The sequence below is a fragment of the Vicugna pacos genome, chromosome 11 (genome assembly GCF_048564905.1).
Source record: "Vicugna pacos chromosome 11, VicPac4, whole genome shotgun sequence".
Lineage (NCBI taxonomy): Eukaryota > Metazoa > Chordata > Mammalia > Artiodactyla > Camelidae > Vicugna > Vicugna pacos.
Window position 1 is genome coordinate 74,895,652 of NC_132997.1, and position 25,636 is coordinate 74,921,287.

The 25,636-nt window shown below is 48.2% G+C and overlaps 1 protein-coding gene across 1 annotated transcript in view; it reads right to left on the reverse strand.

Annotated features, from left to right (window-relative positions):
* Positions 1-24,355, reverse strand: part of CRTAC1 (cartilage acidic protein 1) — a 134,063-nt gene extending 109,708 nt beyond the window's left edge. The window contains exons 1-2 of the mRNA XM_031682761.2: positions 23,848-24,355; positions 8,049-8,248 (exon numbers count right to left, since the gene is read on the reverse strand). Coding sequence (XP_031538621.1) covers positions 8,049-8,248; positions 23,848-23,871 — 224 coding nt within the window. The 5' untranslated portion in view covers positions 23,872-24,355. The remainder of the gene's footprint in view (positions 1-8,048; positions 8,249-23,847) is intronic.
* Positions 24,356-25,636: the final 1,281 nt, after the last annotated feature.

A 25,636-nucleotide genomic window follows, 5' to 3' on the forward strand; every position in this document is an offset into this window, starting at 1 on the left:
AGGTCACATCCCAATTTTAGGAATGTTAAAATCACTTAACAGTAAGGGAATAAGAGGTATGAACTACTACGTATAAAATAAATAAGCTACAAGGATATACTGTAGAGCACAGAGAATAGAGCCAATATTTTATAATAACTATAAATGGAGTATAATCTATATAAATTTGAATCACTATGTTGTACATCTGAAACTAATATAATGCTGTAAATCAATTATACCTCAATTTTAAAAATGTGAAAAAAATGTGGAATTTAGACTCAATTAAATACTACAAATCATATGGACTGCTGGGATGGTTTAAAATGAGACGATGTAAGTAAAATACAAGACAGGTTGTTTCTGCCCTTCACAGCTTCCCAATCCCAGCCTCAGTCTGCAAACAGGTGAAGGTAATGAGGGGAGTGCAAGTGCAGAGCTGAGGCGGGGGATGTTTGGTTTCAGGGTCTTCACCTCCTCGCATGTTTTCTTGGATACCTGCACCTCAAAAATAACTGCTTTCTCAGAGGAAATATGAGTCATAACCATAGCATTCTCGAAAGAAAGAGACTTACCAGGTCAGGAGGACTGGGGAGAAGGGATGTGTGAGGGAAAACACAAGAGAGGGAGGCAGGGGTCAGATTGCCACCCCAACCCCCTCCCGGAGCAGAAGTGATTCTAGGAGTGGAAATGGCACTGTTCCGAAGAGAGGTGTGAGGTGCGCTGGGGGGAGAAGGGGGAAGAAGGCCTGTGGCTGCAAGGGCCGGGAGGAGGGATGGCCTGGGCTCCAGCCTGCTGTGGGCCTGCACCGTGGGGAGCCTGGTGTGGGGCCCAGGGGACAACGAAGGCCTTCCAGCCAGCCCACTACTTAAAAACATGGGAGAAGAGAGATGAAAGGAAAGTGACTAGAGACAGGGCACAATCCACTTTCTGAATGGATGAAAAATTCAGACTACTAAAAGTAGCTTTGCCGTTTTCAGCAGAGGCAATTTTAGTGTCTTAATTATATTACTATTTTGGAACAGCTTTTTATAAATACTCTTCAATACTTTGTGAAAATCAGTTTTTTGTTAAAATGATTTTTTTTTTAAAAATTCATCTAAAAACAAACAAACAGCAAAATCCAAATAAGCCTAAACTTCTCTTCGACCTGGAGAGGACTTTGCCCCCTTGTTAAACAGACCTAACATGTTCTTCTGAGACCATCCAAATGCCCCTCTGAAGCCTCTGTGACTCTCATCCAGAAGTGCCTGCCACAGCTCCGACCTCCTGGAATGCCTGCATCTCTCTAGGGGCACAAGCCACTTATGACCTCATCCAATTTGAGTGTGTTTGTCTCACTGAGGACAGTGAGATCTTTAAAACCTCTGAATCCCTCTTCTCACCTCCAACTACTCATGGCACTGGGTGTCAAACGGTGAGCTAAAGGGTAAAGGAATGTGGATGGTCACCGAAGAACGAAGTGTGATTTTAGGGATTCTTTCCAAAACTGCACCTGTTCTGAGACAGGGGATAGTCTTTGATTAAAAATAATACTTTTTAACTGAATCACTTTGCTGTACACCTGAAACTAACACAACACTGTATATTAACTATACTTCACAAAATAAGTAAATAAAAATTAAGAAAAACACTTTTGCTGGTGGTGTGTTTCTTTTCAATATATTATTTTATTCTTCTAAATAAGATGCTTGTGGATGGTATATTTCTTTTATTGCTGCAAAATCATTAAAATAATTTTATTAAAATCTTTGGAGGTAATGGCCATCACCTCTCTGAGAAATGTCACCAAACACCTGACCTTTACCTAATGTATTAGTTTCCTATTGCTGCTATAACAAAACCTCCCACAAACTTAGAGGCATAAAGCAATACAAACTGACTATCTTACACTTCTGTATGTTACAAATCTAACATTGGTCTGTGCTGAAATCAAGCTGTTGGCAGAGCTTCATTCCCTTCAAGAAGTTCTAGGGGTAAATCTATTTCCTTATTTTTTCCAGCTTCTAGAGACCACTCACATTCCTTGACTTGGGGCCCCAACTCTGTCTTCAAAGCCAGGAATGGTGATTTGAGTCCTTCTCACATTGGATCACTATGACCTCCTCGTCTGTCTCCCTTTTCCCACTTTTAAGGACCCTGTGACTGCACTGGGCCCCCTTGGATAATCCAGGATAATTTCCCTATCTCAAGGTCCTTGACTTAATCACATCTGCAAAGTCCCTTCTGCCATATAAGGTCACATATTCATTGGTTCTGAGGATTAAGACACAGGCACGCATCTTTAGAAGGCCGTAATCTGCCTACCACACCTTCTGACACCTTGCTCTGGGTATGTGCGTGTGGCTAGGGTAATTACTTAGGGGCCTCGGGCCTTCGGGGTTGGGGATGGAATTTCTGCCCATTGCTTCTGGCTGCCCAGGGCTAGGGAGAAGGAGGTTCAGATGTCGCGTTTAAGACATCTCTGTAAAACCTGCCATGTACTGCTGAGTAACCTTTTTATGAAAGTTTTCAGGACGGGTTTAAAAGCCCTGGCTCCTGCTCCAGCTCATGTCTTATTAGTATTTAAAATTGGGGGCGGTCCATGCTAAACCATAGCAGAAGAGCTGGCACCCTGCAATCATTCTTCCATGATACCGATGACAAGAATCTTAGGGTTAAGGGTGACTCAATTAAGAAACATATTTTTGCAGAGGAGCTTTAGAGGAAGTCCTTTTAGCAGTTTGAATCAGAGTACTGAAGTTCCTCCATCCAAATTTTAACAGCAGCAGCCTTCTGCAGATGTAGAATAGGCCTTCCCCCCTTTCCTTCTTGGAATTATTAGATCTAAATGGTTAAAGTTCAGACCCAGAGCCTATGAGGCAGTACACATAGTAGGTGCTTAAATAGCTATTGATATCACTCATCCCCCTTTTATTTCCAGGCTATGAATAAATAGAAAAAGATTGAGATTGGAAACATTGGCAACATCTATTAAGATTTAAAATGTGCAGATGATTCCCGGCATTTCCACTTCTTGGTGTCTATCCCAGAGAAATATTTGCATATGTGTGTAAGGATGTGCAGTACAGCACTGTCTGCAAATGGTCACAGATTAGAGGCAGCTTAAATGTCACCAGAGGAGAGGCCAAATCAATGTGGCATATCCACACTAAGGAACTTAAAAAAAATTAAGCTAGATCTATCTGTATGTTGGACAAATGAACATACTACACAGTGAGAAAAGCAGTTTTGGAACAATATGTGTCAGTTTGATTCCCCTAAAAATTACATATTTTGTAAAGATGTATTGATATCTATAACTACCTCTGTATATATAACAGAAATATCTGGAAGTATAAGCACCAAATTGAAAACAAGTGTTATTCTAGAAGACAAGGATGAGCCTGGAGTAGGGATGGGGGATTGGTAGAGATGGATTTTTACTTTCATCTATATTGTGTGAATTTTTTGGCAATAAAACATACTTAAGTGTTATCAAAATATAAAATGTATTTTAAATTAAAAAAGAGAAACTGAAATAATCTAACATTTTAAGTTGTCGAAACCGATGATCAAGTCTATAAAAATGTTGCATTTTACAAAGCAACAGTTAGGACTGAAAGTTCAGAAGTATTTTTCCTATTTTGTTAAAAGTGTGTGCGTGTATATACGTATGTATATGTACTGTATTTATATATGCTACATATATAAATATATTTATACAGATACATCTATCTATACATACTATATATCTATGTATGCTTATAATAAAATGCATAAATGGTGCTTTGGTTAAATAACAGATAAATATCTCATTCTTTATCATTGCTCTTATTATTTATAATGGCAAATATATCTATATGATTATGATTAATCTGGTAATTGAATTCAGTTTGCCTTTTAAATAATCCATTTAATTCTAGTAAATTAAAAAAGTTTTGACATAGTGGCAAAATTAAGAAAAAAATGAAACTCTAGTTTACCATACATAGCATCCCTTTAAATGAAATCCTTCCAAGTGTGAAGAAGAATGCGTTAAGGTTTTATCAAGTGAATGCTCTTTGTGTAGAAAAACTGATCTAAATCGTGATTTAAACTTTACAACTACGACAATCTTTCTATTTGAGCAAAACTTCTTGGGAACTGACAGGGTGGAGGGGTTATCTCCGACCTCTGGGGACATCCCAGGAAACAAAAGCTCCTCTAAAGGAATTGTGCAAGATTGACACCAACAGGGATTCCTTTCCAGACTGTGTGAGACTGTAGATTGGGTGTTTAGTTCCACTGAGAAAAGGAGAAACCACTGGGCTTTTTATTTACCCAGGGAACCGGTCTTGAAGATCTTCAATGGTCTGTGCGTGCGCAAACGTCTCTGGTGGTGATCAAATCCTCCCCTCACCCCGCGGGGAGGAGACTGTATGCAGACCGCAATCACGCACCTGCCAACTAACAGATAAGCCCTCCACATGCGGAGGCACTCGTCCAGCTGTGGCGGAGGAGCAGAGCCGGTCCCCTCCCTCCCCCATCCCCGAAGAACAAAGGGCGGTCATTTTCCGCTCCTCCCAGGGTCAGATGCACGCTCACGCCTTCCATCACAATTAACCTAAGAATCTGAAACACAACACAAACTCACCCGCAACAGGCTCAAAATCAATGCCATCAATACCCAGAACGAGGATGCCGAAAAAGCAAAACAAAACAAACCTATTCAAAGAGTAAATACTCAAAGCAACAGGGCTGGATTCAGACACACTACAAGGTGAACAAATCCAAGACAAGTTCAAGTACAGAGCATCTTATGAACTGAAGAGCTGGCCCTTACCCCAGGGGCCAGAAACACAAATGCCTTCAGGAGGCCAACCATGGAAAGGTCTATAAGATAATAGAGAGTAGGCCTTTCCTGAGCTGGACAGCAGGGGCCCCAGGTAAAGGCATTCACATTCAATTCTTGAAAATTTCAACTCCTGCTACGTGATTCCTAAACAGAGAGTCTACCATCAAACAGAAGGAAACAGAGTTAAATATGAGTGTAGGGTGGATGAAATTGAATGAAAGTCAAAGTTAGAAATGTCTCCAAGGAGTCCACAAGGCATGGAAGGCAGGGCAGTGATCCTAGCTGCCGCTGTTTGAAAGGATGGTGACCACTCGGTTTATATCTACAGAGTCAATATCAAAACAAAAGTTAACAGAAATGGCTTATTAAGCTCGAATATGAGGGATTCAGATTAGTCACATAGATTCTTGACATAAATAACTGAGCTGGATTACAAAAAGATGACACACATCCCCCTGGAAAGCTTGAATGAATGGAGTCTCCAAAAATTTTAGGTGTGACCTTATTGGAAGGCAAGGGGTAGACCAAATGACCTCCCAAGGTCCTGACTTAAATATATCTGTAGAGTCAACCCCTGGTTATCCAGCCCAAAGAAGAAGACAGTGATAAATCATCCTAAGCTGAAGATAATAAAAAAAAAGTTATATTTGCCTTTGGAATGTAATTTGGTACTTAAATTAGAATGTGTCTTTCTGATGCTCTGAGAATTCACAATGCTTCACAGCAGTCACAAAGAAGGCCTGACCTGGAGCTGGGAGGCTGCCCAGTTTCACCATCCTGTCCTCCATATAACTCCTCCTCTTTGTTGGGGATGAGCAATATCATTCAGAACACCCTGTAGCCCAAGCTTTCTCATACTGGGGCTGCCTGGCTCAGCACTTTCCTGGGAGAAGAGACAAGGGTCTTTGCCTGATCTCTGGCTGATTCAGGATCAAGACCCAAGATGGTCTGGTTATTGTTTCTAGAGGATGACTCCACAGTGCTGCAGGTTCCCCAGGAAGCAGCAAGCTAGACAAGGTTTAGACATCTACTCTAAACTGCCTATGAATGATGGTCTAGCTTCTCCACCACAGAAGACACAAAAACAAATTTATTGAGTTCCTTGGAAGAAGAAAGGAAAAGGGCTTCAATGAAAAGGAAGATGAAATGAATGCCCAGCACTGGGAAAGCAAGAAGCTGAATGCTCAGGAGATGCAGTAGCAATCCCGTGCGCCTCCAAGGATGGATGGGATGGAGCCCTGAGCTTGAGGCCCATCCTAAGATGAAAGGAGAGCCTGCTCACTGCAGTAACTTGTGGGAGGCCCAGGAGAAGGGAAATATGGTTGCCCCACTGTTCTCTATCCTCTGTCAGCTCCCAGCACCTACCACGGGGAGGCTGGCATCATCTGGCAGGAGACAGTGCCAACCAGAACATCTCAGAAGTGCATCAAGGTCCTTTACGGAGACCCTGGTAGAGTGGCACAGGCCCTCCGAGGCAGGGTTTGGCCGGGGCTTCTCTCAGATTCAGACAGTGACTGGACAGTCACAGAACCGAATGCAGACAAACTGCTTGGCCCCAACCCTGCGCAGGTCACCTCCGGCAATAAGGGTCATTATAACCATGGCTATTTTTCTTTTTTCTATCACATTCTGCTCTTTAGTTTTTCCTTCTGAAGTCCCAGAACTGTGCTGTCTAATTTAAATGTGGCTATATAACTGAAATGAAATAAAACTTAAAATTCTGTTCTTTGGTCATGGTAGCACACTTCAAGTGCTCAGTAGCCACACATGGCTACTGGACACCATACTGGACAGAGTGACACAGAACATCTACACCACCACAGAAAGTTCCATGTGTCAGCACACTAATCTATACTTCCAGGAGACCTAGAATCTGGTACTTTCTACTCTTTGTTGGGTAGAGGAAAAGAATAAATGAAATAAGAAATCTACTTTACAAAGTATCTGTTCTGTACATCATCGCCACTGATCCTCACTACAGCCCTGTGTGGTAGGTGGGGGTAGATTTCCATATGCCCATTTTACAGGTGAGGAAAGTAGGGCTGTGTAGTTAAGTAATATGCACAAGGTTCACAACCATTGGGTGGTATAGGGTTAAAACCAGGTTTTCCAGGTCCAAGGTCAATGCTTTTGACTGCTACAGGCAACTGCTACAAATAATGTTACTTGCCAGTTACTTTGTTCAGTGTCACCATAAAAGCTAGGGCCTCCCAGAACGAGGTTGACAGGCCCCTGTAGTGTTTTTATTGATAGGCTGATTTTTGAAGTGATAACTAGACTTTGTACAATGTAGTTTAGCAGTTCTATAGTTAGGGAGCCTTGGGGTTCAAATCCTGACTCATCCATTTACTATTTGCTTGACAGAGGGCAGCTGTTCACCATCTCTGAACCCCAGTTTCCTTTTTGTATACTTACTTCAGAATGTTGTCAGGAAGATTAAATAAGACGTGCATGTGAAAGGCTTGGCACAATGCCTGGCACATATTAGTGCCTGGCACAATAAGGAATGACTATCAGTGGGGATTGGCAGAATTTACAGTGCACCTCAGTGCAACAGCCTATGGAGACCTTAGGACAAGAGGGCATGACTATCCCCATCTTTGCAGGTGAGCTATCTGAATCGCAGCAAGTAAGGGACTGACTCAAGGTCATGCAACTAGTAAGTTGTAGATCTAAGTATGAACTCAAGCTATTTGGACTCCAAATCTTATGCTTTTCTTGCTATGCAATGTTGCTTCTCAGGAGAGAAAGCAACAGGAGCACCAAGGCATTGTTTAGAGGAAGTATAGTACCCCTCTTCATTCCCATCTTCCTCCCTTCTCTGAAACAGACAATGTTCTCTTAGTCTTTGTGTAAAATGCTATGCAAAGGCAGATTTGAGCATCCTCTTCTACCACAACTGTCACCCTGCAGCCCCTCCTACATAGAGATTCGAGAGTCTCACTGGTAAGGAAGTAACACCTGTATAACTAAGGAGGCTAACATATGAACAGAATGCTTTGAAGCAGAGCATTCAAATCTTCTCCGTGGAAAGCCTGTAGATCAAGCACCTTTCTTCCAATCTACCCTCCAACTCACTGCTATAGTAAAAGGCAAGGATGTAGCCTAGCACCCAGCAGAGCCCAGCCAAGACCCATGAGTGAGAATGTGTGTCACTGCAAGCCCCTGGGTTTTTGGAGTTATTTGTTATCTGGCTCGATTACAGCAAAAGCTGCCTAATATATCTGTCAAACTCAGGGTGTGAGGCACTTACCCTGCCACGACGATCTCAAAGTCCCCGTCGTGGTCCACATCAGTAGCTGCCACTCCATAGTTGAGCTGGGTGGGGTTGCTGTCATAGTCAGGGGGGAGGACTGAGTTGGTGACCGCCGTGAACATGGGTTCAGCCCGCTGGGACCCCTCAGTCAGGGGCAGAAACCACAGCAGCAGCAGGAACAGAAACATCCTGAACATCTGAAACCAAAAGTTGCAAATGTTACTGAAAGACCTTGCAGCCAAAGTGGCCCAGGAAAATCTAAGCCTGGGTCAGCACAGGAATGACTTTCTTCCCTGGTCACAGAGGGCTTGGGAAACCCTACGCTGTCACTTTTCCGTACCCATCCTGACTACACTCTTTAAAATTGCAATCTGCCTGCATCACACCTCGTCACCCTTATCCTGCTCGGCCTTTTCTTTTTCCACAGCACCTATCACTACACAACATGCCAGATAATTCCCTCATGTGTCATGTTTATTGTCTAGTGTCTGTCTCCCTAGGACGTAAGCTCCACCAGGGCAAGGATCTTGATCTGTTTTGTTCACCTGTGCACACCAAGCCAAGCAGTGTCTGGCACGTAAGAGGCACTCAATACATATTTGTGGAGTGAATTAAAGAGGGAAGGAAGGAATGGTAGAGTAGAAACACACTACTTCCCATACTCTGGGAGAAAGGTTGGGAGGATGAAAAGAATAACAGATTTCATACTGTCCAGGGGTGGGCAAGTGCCCATGAGTGTCCATGCCTAGAACAACAGGAGAGGCAGTAAAGGATTATCCTCCTGTCGGACCTACTCCAGAGGGAGCCTGGAGGGAATCTTCGACTTGGAAGTTTCCTTCTGTCCAGGTCCCTCCCTAGGGCAGCTGGCCATCACCTCCAGACCAGGAGGCAGTCAGTTATGGAATGTCTTCCAGCAGGATCCAGCGGGCAGCACATCATTCACTTGGAGAAATTAAACCATTTTGTGTGTGTGTTTTATTATAAATTAATTATGTATAATCCATTGTATAATTCATTATTATATCGCTAACATAACTCAGGGTGTTGCCAAACATCCTGGGGCTATGGGAGCTGGTGGCAGGCACCCAGGAAACAGATGAGAATGGCCAAGGAGGTGGAAGGACCCCACCCTCTCCTTGCGTGAGCAGGGGAGGCACTTGGAACGTGACAGGCAGCACCGCCCAGAGATGCTGCCCGCAGGCCTAGACTCAGAACTCACAGAGTGTTCCAAAGGCTCCCCTGGGACAAGTCCCACCAAGTCTGCTCAGGCCCAGTCCCACAGGCAAAGCAGGGCCTTCCTGCCTTCAGAGGGCGGCACACCTCTTTCTGATGGAACTCTTCCTGCTGGCTTGTCAGTGTGTCTGGCAGCCAAGAGCAAGCCTGAGTGAGGCTGATGTCTTAATGAAGGGAGGACCTGAAGACTGACTCCCCAGATGGAGACTGACATTCCTGCCAGCAAAGGAGCTTGCTCCAATTCAGGACCCAGAGACCAAAATGAAGCGCCTATGCACTGTCTCTGGAGCCAGACATGATTTAGAAGCCACCCTACTGCCTTGCTGGAGAGGCTGGAGAGAGACACAGGGGCAGGGCTTCCACTAACCCTCAGCGGCAGAAACTAACCTCAGCGAGCCTTCCTGGGAAGGACGTTCTCACAGCGTGTTGAGAGGGCACGAGTTGGGTGTTGCACGGTTAGAGTGAGGTCAGTCCAGATTACAGAGATGCCTGGACAAGACCACATCATCTCCTGGCTGTCTAATCGCATCCCTGCAAGAGTCCTGCGACTTGGCAGGGAGTTGGGTTGGATAAAGAAAACTCATGCTTGGATTAATGAGCAGTGGGGAGGGAAAACGAGAAGCTCAAGAGTATTTAATAACCAGTGTGGACATGTTGAAATGTAGTGTGGATCTGAAGGTCACTAGACTTTTGAAGGTATGAAGTCTATTGTAGGGATGGCCAATGAGTTTCAACTTGAGAGCCAAACTGATTGGCAGTGGCATGGAAGAGTACTGTGATCAGCTTACAGCATTCCCAACGGGCGTGGAAGGACAAAGCGGTACTGGGTATGCCTTCTAGAAGGTATTAAGTTCCTTCCAGGCACCAGACTTGCAATTTGGGTCACTGCCACCAGGGAGGCAGGTCCTGTTAGAGTCATATAAACAACTAGTAGAGATTTTCTAATGAAAGCCATGAAGGGCAAGAACCATAACCTAGCCTTTTGATTTTTACCTTTTTTTGAAAAGCAGAACCTTTAATTAAAAGAGCCATATGAGAGAATTAGCTACTCCGTGTTACCCATTTCCAGATAAATAACCTAAAGCAAGATTAAAAAGAAATAATACACCTATGGGCTGACCTCTATTTTGCTTGGTGACCTTGAACAAGTCACCACCTTGCTGGGTCCCAGCTTTCTTCTCCAAAATGAGGGTTTGGGAGTAGATCTCTAAAGGTCTTTTCTGGCTGTAAAATTCTGTGATGGATTAAAGGATTTTTTTTTTAGAAGCAGACCTTCAGCATTTTTTTCTCCTTAGCTTCTTCTACAAACTTCAGACCAACCTGTGTGGTTTTCCTTTCTGAGCATATTAAACATATTTTGAACAAAACCCTTTTTCAGCAGAGCTCTGTAGCAGTTCCCTCACCAGGGCCAAAGCCAGGTAGGAAGCAGCCATCATTAGTGTGGAACTGAAGGCACCGGGCACGGCAGACCAGTGGACGGTCTCCCACTGTGGGGCGGGGTGAGAGTGGAGCAGGGAGAACACAGCCTTTATATTTCATTCTCCTGCCATGCCAAAGGCTCCCAGGGCACCCTCTGGGGCTGCTCAGTACCAGTTGAAAGTTAGAGGGTCAGCAGAGGGCCTGCTGGGAAACAGTTGTGGTGGGAAACTTAAGGAAATTTCTGGTAAATATCCACCCATCTCAGGGCTCAGATGAAGGAAATTACTGAAATGCTCCTCTATACCCTGGCTACTCAGTGGTCCCCAGACCACCAGCAGCAGCATTAACGAGGAGTTTGTTAGAAATGCAGAATCTTGGGCACCCCCCTCCACTAACCCAATAAATCAGAATGTGCATTTTAACAAGATTTCAGGTGATCTGAATGGATGTTAAAGTTTAAGAAACACTTGCTCAACCTTAGCTGTGTGTTGGAATCACTTGGGGAGCTTTAAATAATACCATTGTCTGAAAATGATTTCTTGGATATGACATCAAAAGCATAGGCAACAAAAGAAAAAATAGATTAAATAGGTTGCATCAAAATTTTAAACTTTCGTGCATCAAAGGACACTATCAATGAAGTGAAAAAGCAAATGGGAGAAAATACTTGCAAATCATATTTCTGATAAGGGAATAATATCCAGGATATATAAAGAACTCCAACTACTCAACAACAACAACAAAACGACCCAATTCAAAATGGGTAAAGGACTTGAATAAACATTTCTCCAAAGAAGATATATAAATGGTGAATAAGCACATGAAAAGATGCCCAACATCACTAATCATTAGGGAAATGCAAGTCAAAACCACAATGAGATAACACCTCACACCCATTAGGATGGCTATAATCAAAAAAAATCAGGAAACATCAGTTGTTGGTGGGACCCCTGTTCATTGCTGATGGGAATGTAAAATGGTGCAGCTGCTGCAGAAAACTGCTGTGCAGCAGTTCCTCAAAAAAGTCCAAAGAACAGTTACCGTATGATCCAGTAATTCCATTTCTGGGTATGCACCCAAAAGAATGGAATGAAGACACTGGAACAGATATCTGTATACCCACGTTTGTAGTAGCAACATTCACAGTGGCCGAAAGCAACTCGAGCATCCATCAATCCACATGTCCCAAATGTGGCCTGCACATACCACGGGATATGATATGCCCCCCAAAGGAAATTCTGACACACATGGATGAACCTGGAAAGCATTAGGCTAAGTGAAATAAGTCAGTCACAAACAGACAAATACTATATGATTCTACTTATACAAAGTGCCCAGAGTAGTCAAACTCATAGAGGCAGAATGTAGAATGGTGGTTACCAGGGGCTGGTGGGAGAGGGAGTTAGTGTTTAATGGAGTTTCAGTTCAGGAAGACAAAAAGTTCTGGAGATGGATGGTGCTGATGTTTGCATGATGATGTGAATGTATTTAATATCACTCAACTATATACTTATAAATGGTTAAAATGGTAAATTTTGTGTTACATAAGTTTTATCATAATAAAAAAATACTCATGCCTGAGTCTCATCCCAAGATAGTCTCACTTAATCATCATAGGATGCAGCAGGGGCATCAGAACTTTAAAAGTGCTCTATGTGATTGTAATATGTTGCAAAATTTGAGAAACACAGTTCTGTACCAGGGCTTCAGTGCTTCTCAAACTTTAATATGTATATGAATCACTTTAACAGTCTTGTTAAAATGCACATTCTGGTTTAGTTGATCTGCAGGAGGGCCCAAGATTCTATGTTTTGAACAAGCTTCCATGTGATTCCGATGGTCCTGGTCCATAACCTACACATGGAGTAGCCAGAGTCAAGAAATCATACTACATACTATAGCAATTAGTTCCAGAAACTTCTCCCCTGCCTCTAGATCTAAGGAGCTGAAACCAATCTGAAGACTATACAGTCCTCAGGATTGTAGGCTCAATTGATCATCAGACACTCAAAGTACTAGCTGTCTTCATCTCAAAGTCAGATGATCACAATTGACAGGGAGTGACAAAAAGGGATTCTGACTCTGATTTTTGCAAAGAATTGAGAAGAAAGACAGGGTTGGAACCGGGCGGGGGTCAGGTCTAGAAGACAAAAGATAGCCACCATTGATGACCAGAGTCTAGAGAAAATGGGGTATGGGCAGGAATTTGCAAGCCAAGATAGAGATGCATGCTTGTGAGTTCCCCCAAACCATCATGGTGCCTAGTACTTGGAGGTGATCAATTAATATTCGTCAAACGAAGGAAGGAAGGAATATGTCCAAATGCTAATGTGAATCAGCAGAAATTGCTTATAACTTGTCATACAGTTATTTTAAAACTGCTCTTTCCCAAAAGCAATGCTTCTTAAACTGTATGTGCTTACAGATCACCCGAGGCTCTCGGTAAAATGTAGATTCTCATTTGGTAAGTCTGGGGTGGGGCCTGAGATTCTGCATTCTCACCAGCCACCAGGTGATAACCAAGGATGCCGGTCTGCAGACTTCACTTTCAGTAGTCAGGCTCTTAACTAATGGTTCTAAACTCCAGCTGCCCAATCGAGTCACCTGGGGAGTTTTTTAGAGCTATGCTGCTGCCTAGATCCTTCATCCCAGTTTCTAGTTTAATTGGTCTGGGGTGGGCCTTGGGTGCTGTGTATTTTTAGATGCTCCCCTGATGACGTTAACAGGCAGTCTGGGCTGAGCACCACTGCCCCAGACTCGTGGTCCCCAGACGGGAGTGTAAGCTGCAATCTGATTTGAAGTGAAAAATGTTGCTGCTACCAAAATTCATCAACAGCTTGTTGAAGGCTATCAGGAAAATCTATTTAGGCAGAGAGTATCATAGGAAGAAGCAGGATATGGAGTTTGGGGAAGAAAGCAGAGCGGGCTGGTACTGCCTGAAGCAGGACAGCCAGTGCCGAGTGACCTCACATTTTATATGGCTGGTTCAGAAACCTCCTGTCACGCCACTGTGAACATCTCAGTCTTCTGGGAGAACACAGGGCAAAGCTAAAAATAGAATTAAAAAGCAGGTTGAAGTGAACTTTTTTGTTTTCTTGAATGCTGTGTATCAAGCACCTACTATGTGTCCGAACCCCGGGAGAAGTACTCACAGGCAGGAGTGGCATTAAGTAGTACATGAGTAGTGTCAGCGCAATCGGAGGGCACAGAGGGGAAGCGCAGCCCGGAGGAGGTGAGGAGAAACATCAACAGCAGAACTTGGACACAGGGTGCAGGGCCAGAGCATCGGGCTGCTCCGGCAGGGGAGGGGAGAGGAGGGGCAAAGGGGGGTCTTAACAAGGGCCAGAGGTGGTAGGACTTGTGTTTCAGGCAGTGGGAAAGATTGCTTTGTGATGATAATTTCTTAAAAATGCTTGATAAGCAAACAATCATGAACAACCTTGAACAATCCTCAGGGGGATAGAGAGAAAATAAATAAACAAGCCAAAGCTCAGAGTTGGGGACCTGGATTTGGACCTCAACCCCACCAGAAACTAGCAGGTGACCTTGGGCACATTCCTTAATCTTTCTGATCTCCAGTGTGCTTGTCTGTAACATGAGCAATCTATGACTTGCCACGGGTTCAAGGGGTATGTGAGCTAGAGAAGACTCCGGGGACAGGAGGGCAGCCCTCACTGCTTCTTTCCTTTCCTTTCCCATAGACACTGTTAAGGTTGGACAGTCTTTAGGCCGTGGCTGTGGGTCACATGCAGCCAAACTCAGTTTTCTGCGGCCTCAGGACTTTCCTGAATTGGGTCTGAAAATTGGTAACCAAGCAACCTAGATCTCTGATGTGGGGTCAGGCAGCTGTAGGGGGAGGCTTCCAGGGCAATTTTTAGGGCAAGCAGTTCTTCAGCAATTATCAAAAGAGCCAAAGACACCACCCCCGAGTTCTCACAAAAGCTCAAGCCCTGAATGCTTCAGATGTTGGGAACCAGCAGGGAGCCCAGACCCTTTCTAGAAACTGGAGGAGGGTGGAGGCTTGAGGAGACACAGGAGCACTCCGCCCTGCACGGGCTGGGTCACCAGATCCACACAGAGACCCACAAAGGAGCGTCTGGGAATAAGGTGTTGCCATTGGAGAGCTAAGAGAAGCTGCCCTGGACCACGGACCCACAGTGACACTTCCTGTGAACCCCCGACGAGCCTGGGCTGTACTTGGTGCTGGGGCCATGGGGAGAAAGCTAGTCAACATTGCAGTACAGGGTGAAGGGTGCTGTGGAGGAGGGGCACAAAGATATCGAAATTAGCCGGGTTGGGGCGGGGAGGGGAAGAGGAAAGTTTCTGCAGAGGTAGGGTAGTGTAGCTGAACATAAAAGGATGCTAAGAAGTTAGCTGAAAAAGGAGAGGCAGGATGAGAGGAGAAGGAAGACAGCAGACTCCCCAAAGGTCTGGAGGGCCAGACGCCACCCCCAACCTGCCCTTCTAGACTGCCTATTTAAAACCTCCACTCCCTGGTCATGAGTTAGAGGGAGTATGCCTTTGCTCTCCTAAGGTTTCCTTCCAGAGGAACTTCCATTAGTCTATAGCGATGGTTCTCAACCAGGGGTGATTTGCATCCCTTGCCCTCAACATCTGTCAATGTCTGAAGAGCATTTTTGGTTATCCCAAGCAAGGAAGGGGGGTGCTATTGACACCTAGCAGGTGGAGGCCAAGGATGCTGCCAAGCGTCCTACACTGCACAGGACAGCCTCCACAACAAAGAATTATCCAGCCCCAGATGTCAGTAATGCTGAGACTGAGAAACCCTGGACTAGAGCATCATTCCTGTTCTCCCTCCTTCCCCAACTCCCTCCTCCCAAGGGCCGGAGCTGGGACTCATCAGTTGGGTCAGTTTGGAAGAACTGGGCACAGAGAGCCCTCTCAGGACCTGCCTCCCTACAGAGGCCACTCTCTGCCACATGTGAAATTATAGGGCGTCCTCTGCCTTCCCTCTACTTGGAGACAGTACCAGACACTGCCTGCAGCTGCACTTACAGAAGGGAGACTTGGTTCTGCTCCAGAACAAGGCAGACAAAGACTCAGGGGACCCAGGCTGGGAGGTGTCACAGAGACCAGCAGACTAATGAAATGGTGTTTCCTAAAGTTAGAGGACAAATGGAGTCTCCTAGTCTCATGCACAAAAATAATAAGCTTTATTAACTGCTTGGACTTCCTGGTCTGTAAAATGGGAAATGAAATTTCGAGATAATGCATGCACAGTGCCTGGCAAATCAAGTCCATGTGCGGTAGGTAATGGTAACAACAAAAGTGCTGTTACTACTGCATAAATGTTCGTTGAATGAACGAATGCATCTCAGGAGATGGAGTCCAGGCCCACCAGGTGCTCCTGGTCCAGGAGTAGCTGCCAAATGCTGAATGGAAGTCGTGGGACTGTCAGACGTTGAGGAATAGGCTGGCTTCTGTTACTAATTTGTCTAGGGACTCTACGGATTTCTTTGACTTTTTAAACACTGCTTTCCAAATGGAAAAGCCCTCGGTTTATAGTAATATACACATCCATTCTTCAAACATTTAGCAGGTGCTAAGGGCCAGGTTAGAAATGATGCCTAAGGCATTGCTCCTGACCTCAAGGAGCTTACAGTCCACCAGGGCGAGACACGACACAGGGGGAGACACCAGGGTAGCAACAGGTGCAAAGAGCAGGCGCAGCCCACTGGAGGGAGGGACTGACTATGGAGGCGGGCTGGAAGAGCCGGCAGGAAAGGCCCTCTGGAGAACGGGAGCTGGGGTTCCTGTGGGAGCAGGCCTAATGCAGTTGCTGCCTTTGGAATGCAGTGTCTGGGGTGTGGAGGGGAGGGCGGGGCAGAAGGGAGGGTGCAGGAGAAGGCGGAGACAGTCTTGCGTGGAGCAGCAGTTGGGGCCTGTAGAGCCTGCCTGCCACGCCAGGGTGAGGAGCCTGGAGTCACACAGTGCGGGTGGTTTCAAGTCTGGCAGAGACATGATCAGACTTGCATTTAAAAAGGGCATTTTAGATTTGGGGCAGCAGTGTGCAGGCTGGTCAGGCTGGCTGCGTTTCTGAAAAGTGAGTGAGAGTATCATAGAGGGGTTCAGACATCCTGGAATGGGGGTCAAGTGAGGGACTGGATGACCTCCAAAGTTCCTTCCCAGGCCTAAATGTCTATGGGTCAGGTTTTTTTTCCCTAAATCATTTTAAAATGCGTTAGTGGATCTTGCTACTTAAAAGCATCCTCCCGGGACTCTTCCTGTGAAGCAATGATTCACACTAGTCTGTCTTTGCTAGAAATCCAAATGATCGTGTGTTCTAACAGCTTACAGCTACCAAGGTAGACCTGGGCTGAGCTCCCTTGTAGTGATCTGGTGGGGTGGCGGGAGTGGGTGGGAGAGGAGGTGAAGAGGAAGAGAAGCTCGGCCCTGCTCAGAGCTCAGAGCTGGTACCGTCTCACGGGTGGACCCCGTCTGGTTCCCTCAAACCCTGCTTGATCAGTGGGAACTTTGGAGGTTTACAGAGCCCTGGGGCCAAGTGCCAGCTCTGGGAAGAAAGAGTCAGAAGGAAAGCTGGCATCAGGGACCCAGACCGGTCTGAAGATCTGCTTTAATATGAAGGGCCACCTCTGCCCCAGATTGGCCACCTACATTCACACATTCGTTGTTCACGCACCGAGCACTTACTGAGCGCCTCTACCCCAGCACTGTGCTGAGTCTACAGCTGAGAACAAAAGACACATGTCTCTATGCCCACTGCTTGCGAGGCAGCATTTCTCCTTCTTGGGGACTCTTTCTTTCCCACTTGCAAAAGGCTCTTTGGAAATAGATAGCTTCTCAGACAACTGGTGCATGACTGCAATTCTAAGAAAGAGCCAGTTCTTAGAGATCAGGGTGAAAGGGAACATGACATCACTGAGGCAAGGAGCCTGCCACGACAGCCACCCACAGAAAAGGCCTGGGTGCTCACTCCTCTGCTTACAGGGACCGACCTCCAGAGGCTGGCCTACCCTGGACACACAGGATGCTTAGGGTGAGATCTCGAAGTGTGCCCGCCCTCCCAGTTCGGTAGGGAGGGGTGTAGCCTTGGTCCTCTAAGGAGAGCCTCTAGGGACTTCCTCCCTCCAATCCTAAGTGCAGGGAGGGCAAAAGTAGGGACAGGCCTTCCATGAGAAACAGCGATCGAGGCTGCTACCACGAACCTGGCAATGCTCCTCTGCCCAACCAGGTGGGGAACCAGGCTCTCAGGCCTGGGATCAGGAGGACAGGGAAGCTGACGGAAATCCTGGGGGAGCGGAAGAGGGGGCCCTCCAGGTAGGTGGAGGTGGCTGTTAGGGAGGAAATAAGTCCTCACGGTCCCTTCCTCAGTCAGCGGGACCCCTTAGCTCTGCAGTGACTTTGGTGACCTTGTCACTGCATTTGTTGGGTGCAAATATAAGAGTAACTGGAAACCACAAGAGGGGTCATTTTACTCTCTCGGCACTGGCGATCCTTCTGTGGCTAATTTAAGTAATATGTCAAAACGTCGTTGGAGGAGATCTTTAAGAATATGTCTGTTAACTAAACAAGGTTTTACTAATTAATGACATGTCTGCCCACCCCTCCTTCAAGTTCCTCGCAGAACTTCCCTGGGCCAGGAGGAGTGAGGAGAAAAGGATGGAGAAGTCGCCACCTCCTTTTCTTGGGGTGGGGGTGGGGGAGTGGGGACAAATCCAGAGCCGCCTGTCAGTTGTGGAGCGATCAGTTTCTCCTCCGGATGTTGATCAGATTTCCTGGGCTGTAACCAACTCCCAGGGCCCAGGGACTGGAATTTTTCCAAGAAGCGAACGCTTTGCTTCTTACGAAGTCAACATGATTTCTTTCAAGGAAAATTTTTATCTTTTCTTTTAAGTGCCTAGGGTTTTTGAAGGGCAAATCTTGACTCTTCTCTAAAGATAATGTTTATGATATGATTATCATTTGCTAAGACCACTTCCCCCAACGCTCACCGAGAGGCCCGGGGGCAGAGAAATGATGCGTCCAATATTGTATAATGAGTCAGTGGCACAGCCAGAAATAGAACTTTCCAAACTCCCGAATTCTTAATAATAGCAATATTAATAATAGTCTCTTTATAATTTTCCAAGTGTTTTCACAGCTCACATCTAATCTTCACAACAACTTTTGCAGAGGTAGTCTGGGCAAGCCAACTGTGGGAAAGACACCAGGTCTGAGGTCCAGGCCAGCTTTGCTGCTCTCTTGTTGTGTGACCCTCGCTGGTGTCTTCTCCTCTCTGGATCTCAGGGTCCTCAGCTACAAAGTGGGAGGGCTGGATGAGAAGACTTCTAAAATCCCTCCCACCACTAACATGCTGTGATTCTGCAAAGCTCTAGTCAGGGCTTTTTTCCACTTTTGCACGACTGATATTGGCCAGACAATTCTTCGTTGGGGGGCTGTCCTGTGCATTGTAGGATGGTTCACTCCATCCCTGGCTCTACCCACTAAATGCCAATAGCACTCCCTGTCCCAGGTGTCACAACCAGAAATGTCTACGGACATTGCCAAACGGGCAAAGCAACCCCTCTAGTCACTGCCCACGGACTTGAATAAGGTTAAGACCATGAGTGGCTGAGTGGAGCAAGGTCTTCCTGCCCTCCACTTCCTCCCTAACCCCTTTGCACCTTTCCACACTTTTCAAACACAGCCTCTTAATCCTTTGCTGCCTCTCATTTCTTAAGTGCTCTCAGTGGTCCAGGGTGTGTTTGGTGTGATAATGAACCAACTGACTTCATACTTTCTCCTAAGAAGAGTTCACAGGTTTATGTCCCCTCAGCCAGGCTCCCCAGAAATCCCTTGCAGAACCCTGGCTGGCCCGGAAGCCTGTATCTGCAGCCTGCAGGAAGCTCGGCGAGCACGGATTTGTCAGCACTCTTAAATCACTGGGCTCTGAGGAAGGCTTCTCCCTACACAAGATCCTTCCTTAGGAATCAATAGCTCAGGGCCTTCCATCACACTCAGAATTATCCTGGGACCTGTAAAATTTCTTTTCCTCAAGTATGGCAGAACCCCCAAATGAAAACCCCAAGGCAGAGGAGGGAAGAGGCCAAGGAGAGTGCCCTGTCTAGGAGGCCTTGTCTGTCAGCCCAGATGTTGCTGTGAGCAGAGGTTGATGTGCACACCTGGACACTTGGTCTCACTTGCTGGGAAAAGGAAGACCTAGTATAGTTCTCAGTGATCCCAAATGAATACTTCTTTACATCTCACCAAGGGCAGAGGCATGTTAAAGACTGCCTTCCTTGATCCTATACTTCCTTGTCCTACGATTCATCATAGGTTGCCAGCTTCACCTTTTTGCAGATGAGGAAACTGAGGCACACAGAGGCTGAGCAATTTGTCCAAGGTCTGTAAGCAGTAAGTGGGGGAGCCAGATTCCAAGCTTGCATCTTTCCACTCCTGGGCTGCCTTCCCGGTGAGAGCAGGGTAAGGGTCAACCCTCTAGTGGGGCTCAGGAAAGGGGCAACTTCTTGTTTTCTCCCCCTCTCCCTGTTCAAACAAAACCCCTGAGATCCTGTGCCATATATGATGTTCTATCTATTTGATGTAATTCTATTCCTCTGGCCTATCTCAAACCAGATCAAGCCTTGGGAATGCAGGCACACTCTTCAGCTAGAGCTGGGAGCAGGCACAGATCCCAAGCACAGCCTCTCAGAACCCTGCTTTCCAGGAGGGGGCTGTGGCTCTCTGGTGGCCCATGTTATCCTACTTCCCTCCTCCTTCTGAAGACGAAGAACCAGCTTGTCTGGGAGCTTGAAGGAGATGGAGAGACTTGAGCCCCTTCCCTGGCAACAAGCATCCCTCAGGTGAGCCTTAGGGACAGAAGAGGAGCTGCTTCTCAGAATCCTGGTTTAGCAGCACTGGTTTCTCCTGAGGGTCACTGCCAAGTCTGTGGAGGCTCCAAGGGGAACTCCATGCAGAGTGCAAAGGAGCACAGAGTGGGGAGGACACAGAGCGGGCAGCCCATAGGCCACTCAGCAAACCTCCTTCCCAGGGCCCGGCTCAGATGTCAAAAGCCAGACTCACAGAACAGAAAAAGGACAATGGAGATGGTAGCATCCTCCAGGTTATCCAAGAAGCCCTAACATGAGGACTTTGCAAAAATAGAACATCCTAGCACTCTGTCCTTGAGCTGGGAGCAGCAAGGATGGGGAAATGGGCAAATAGTGGCTGGAAACTCTCCACTTCACCCAGGACCCAAGTACTGGGGTAAGCAGTGGTGTGACTGCAGGGCAGAGATCCCAGTTTAGCATGCCTTAGCAAAAGGAAGGAAGAGCTCGAGGCTGGGGTTCCAAGACCACCACCAGATGGAACGCCTTGGGCACTTCTGATTCCTAAGTGCATGGACAGAAACCTGGAGTCGCACTGTTTTTGCCTACTAGGCCACATGGAAGAGTAAGACAAGACAATGGAGGCAGGGGAAAGAATAATTAGGGACTTCTATTATCTGTGTACGTATAATATCAGAACTTTATCTGTTCCTCATCTCCTCAGTGTGAATAATAGATTCAAAGGAAATTTCCCCCAATTTATTAAATTTATTTATTTACTAATGTCTGACTAGTCAGCAATTATGAACACCTACTGTGCAGAGAACACATGTCTCTTACCATAGTAAAGAGGAAGCTGCTCATGGGAGTGGAAAGAGCTCTGAGTAGAGGACTGGGAACCCTAGGACGCAATCTTATATTTTCTACCCAATAGGCCTGTGACCTTGTGCAAGATAGTTGCCTTGTCTGATCTTCAGTTTTCTCATCTGTAAATTACGTGTGCACGTGGGATGAGGTTGGACTAGATGCTCTTCAAGTTTCCTTTCTTCTAGCTCCAATATTCTTGGGCTCTATAAGTTCTAAACAAGTTCAAAGAACACACCAGCACCGAGCACAAAGGATGATCTCAGAGAGCAGGTGGGGCTGAGTACCAGCTCCGTTTCCTTGGAATGTTGTCCTTGCATCTGTCCTACTATACCTGAGACCACAGGACCACCTTAAGTCCAGGAATCATGTGGTAGAAGGGTTCCAATCATGAAGGTGACAGTTGGGGGCTGTGGCCTGAGCTTGTTTAAAGCATTAGTTAGGGCAAGAAGTGAGAAAGTCAGTGGTCCTGAGCTGGGTGCCTTTGGTGCCCCCTACTGGACATCAAGGAGCCTGCTGGGCACCTTCCACTGCCTCAGCAGGCGGCAAGGAAGATTGAGAACAGGAGACCATCACTAGCTGTTTAACAGGACTGCCTTCCTGGTCTGTGGTCCTCTCTCTAAAGGAGTCTATGTTTCACTTCCTAGAATTACACAGGCCATTGGTCCACACATTCACAGGGTACTACTGTGCTGCAATAGGACATCTTAACCAAATATCAAGGTGGAGAGTAATAAACATTAGAGTTCAGAACACCAGGTGCAGCCCAGATGGAACGAAGGGAAAAAGAGCAACAAGCAGGTATTTCGCTGTATAAATCCCCAGTGGAGAGAAGGTCTTGGGAAATGCAGTAGAAAAATGCTGACTGCAGGCAGAGGATGGAGCTGGGTTTGGGGTATGAATTGAGAGCCCCATTTAAAGATCTCCAGGTTGACACAGCTACCCTAGGAGTTCAAAACACTCACTCATGTTCAGGGATGAGGTACAGGCGAAGGATACAGCCCCAAATGAGCAGCCCACTTTTGACCTTCTCCAGAGACCATTAGTGCCAACTGTAAACCAGAATATTCTAATTGTGGTCCACTGTGCCAGTGTCAGGACCTTAAACTCCCTTTGTTGTCTGTTAAATGGACTTTAGGACCTCCTGCCAGAAGGATGTTCTTAATCAAGTCAGATGGAAAGAAAATGCTTCCTCAAGGGCCATACTGGAACAACCGCCATGTTCCCACTTTTCCATCCTCCAACTCCCCTTCTTCATGGCTGAGAGTGAGTTACAGGGTATCTCTAATTCAGTCTTGAGTAGCTTCTGCACCCCCCCCCCAGTCATCAGGGTCAAAAAATCTCCCATCAGTAGTGTTTTTCTTCCCTCAAGAGTTCTCCCCTGATTCAAGACAGCACTACAGAGTTGTCCCTTATTCCTGGAACCTTCTTCCGTTCTTTTCCACCTGGCTTCACTTGGGAAGTCCTGAACCCAACCCAGAAGACACCTTAAGTGTGACTCACGAATACATCTTGACTGGGGAGCTTAAGTACCTCCTGGGATGCCACAGACGCCATACTAGGTGCACATCCTACCACCACCAGCAGTAATATTCATTAGTCATTCCCTGAGGAGGGGAAGTGATACCCCCATCCCCTACCCCAGGAGCATTTCCCTGCCACTCTGGGAGGCTCCCATCCAGGCTGGAATGACTTTGTATTCTTGAGTTGGTTTCTGCAGAAACGGGACTAAGCAGGGTTCCAACTATTGCACTGTGAAGAAGCGCACTGCATTGCTGGGCATGCCCCCAAGACCGGCCTGCTGCCCCATCAAAGCCTTCATGTGGCCCTACTGGGCTGAGACCCTCCGGTCCCCCTGGAATGCCTGAAGCTGAGATAGACTGAAAGCAAGCAGACCACACCTCGGTCCAGCAAGGGAGCTGGCAGCTACGCTGCGCTTGGGCTGGCTCCTGGAGCTCTCTGCCACCCAGAGCCGTGCCTGGGAGCTCGGCTTCCCCGGGGAAGAAGCGTCAGCCTCCCCAGGGCTCTCCCCATCCTGGAAGCGTAGGCACCTCGGAGAGCCGAGGCCAGTAGCTTCTTCGGCCCGTAGCGGAGCCTGGTTCTCTGCGTGACTCCCCAATACCCCCGGCTCATTCCTCCTCACCTGCTCCGCCCCCTCCCAGCCCAGGTGCCCCCTCCCTAAATAGCTGACCTCTAAGGCACCCCCAATACCTTCCCTGCTAGCTGTGAAGGCTATCGCCCCCACACCTCCGCTCCCACCTCTCCTCAACCTCCGGCCCCGGGCCCGCCTCTCCCCCAGCCCGCGGGGAGGCTCTGCGCGCCAGTCGAGTCCTGTGCCTCTTGGCAAGTTGGAAGCCAAGCCGCCGCCGCCTTAGGGTCTCTGTCTTCCCCGGTTCCCGGGCGGCCACCCCTGCGGGTGGATCGGAAGGGCGCGGAGGGCGGGAGAAACTTTCTCCGCCTGAGGGGGTGGGGGCACGGGAGCGGGTACTCACGCCGGGATCCGCGCTTGGAGCCATCCTCGGGCTCTCTCAGCCCCACCGCCTGGGGGCGTCGGAGCGCGAGAGCTCGCCGCCGCCTCCGCGTCTGCCGCCGCCGCCGCCGCCGGCTTCCAGCTCCCAGCCCCGGTCCCGGGCTGGCCTCAAGCCTCCCGCCCCGACGCCGCTCGCTCGCTTTATACAACTCCACTCGAGCGCGCCCGGGCTTATGTAAAGGCTGGCGGAGACCCGCAGCCAATGGCGCGGCAGCTGGAGCTAGGGGCCCGGGGTCGGGGGCGCCAGCGCGGCCAATCGCGGCCCGGGGAGCCCGGGGAGCTGGGTAGGGGGAGGGGGCGCCTCCCCTCGCTGATTTAGGAGCCGGGATTGCAGTGGCGGCCGCCGGCAGCCGGGCTGGCCGGGCGCGGCGCGGCGGGCTCTGGGGTGGGCGGCGGCGCTGGCGGCGACGAGGGCGGGTGCCCCGGCGCCCCACCGCTGCGTCGCGTAACCTTCAGGAGGCAGCCGGGCCTGGAGAGGGGGGCGAGGGGGGCGAGGGCGTCTGGCTGTGCGCTGGGGGCCCCAGGCCGGCGGGAAGCAGGGGTCCCTCGGGAGGAAGCGCCGGGAAAGAAGGCAGGGGGAGGGGAGGGCGGCGAGCCAGAGGGCGCCGCGGCCACCTCTGCACGCAAGGGCCGAGGGTGGTGGCGGGAGCAGCGGCGTGCCTTCCCGTTTCCCCCAGATAGCGATCTGGCGTCGCTGCGCCGGGCCAAAGCGGCCGCTCGAGCCGCGCTGATGGCGAGATTTCGCGCTGCGGAGCGATCGCCCAGCGGATCTTTATCCGGCCTGGGGACGTGTCCGAGCGCCTCCCGGGTACTGCTCAGTATGGAAAGCGGAGCTTCGCGACGGCCCCAGAGGGCGAGGAGCTGGCGGGCGCACCGCCTGGAGATCAGGCGCGGCAGCGGAGGCGGCTGCGGGCTGCGTCTCCCCTTCCCCCAGTCCCCCAGTCCCCCGTCCGCCGGCTGGCAGTGCTCCCACGCCCTCCGCCAAGCCCCCGGCCCACCAGGGCCAGGGCTGAGCCCGGCCCGCTCGCTCTGGTCCAGTACCTCCTTCCAGCCTCCCTCAGCGCTTTGCTTACAGGTACTGCTTCCCCACTTCTGGATCCCCAGCCCGCTGCGGTGGGCAGGGTGCTCTCTGTCTTGCAGGACGGGGGCCGCGGGGGCTAAGCTTGGGAGGAACGCCCTTGGTCAGCAGTACCCAAAGTACCCATGTGCGGGGCAAGAAACGGCCTAGGTCGGTAACACTCTGAAGTCAAGTCCCTTATTTTGCGCCTAGAATGGAGCCTGATTGATGCTAGTAGGCGCTCTGAAAGAATTTACTGAATTAATCTTGAACTGAGTAAGGTCTTTGGGTTTCTGAGAGCTGGGATACAGGGCTTGGGAAGAGAAAGACCTGGGAATAAGCCATCAGAGAGGGAGGGAGCTAGGACTGTTTTCCCATCTATTGATGCCTGTAGGCACCTGACTCTTGAAATGACTGCACGGTGTTCTTTTATGGAGGGCGCAGCCAGGCAGCCCCTGGCCCCAGACTCCATTGTCACCAGATTTTGAGCAGAACTACTGGGCCTACTTTGGGCCCTGTTTTCAGATCTCTGTAGTCTTCCCCTGAAAAGAAATAGCTAAGGATAAGGCAATCTTTCTAGCTTTGGGAGCCCCAGTGTAGCTCAGGTTCTTAACCCTTTGAGGATGGTGGACCCTTTTGAGGACCTGATGTAAACCCCTGAATCCTTTCCCTAGAAAAATATACAAATACACAC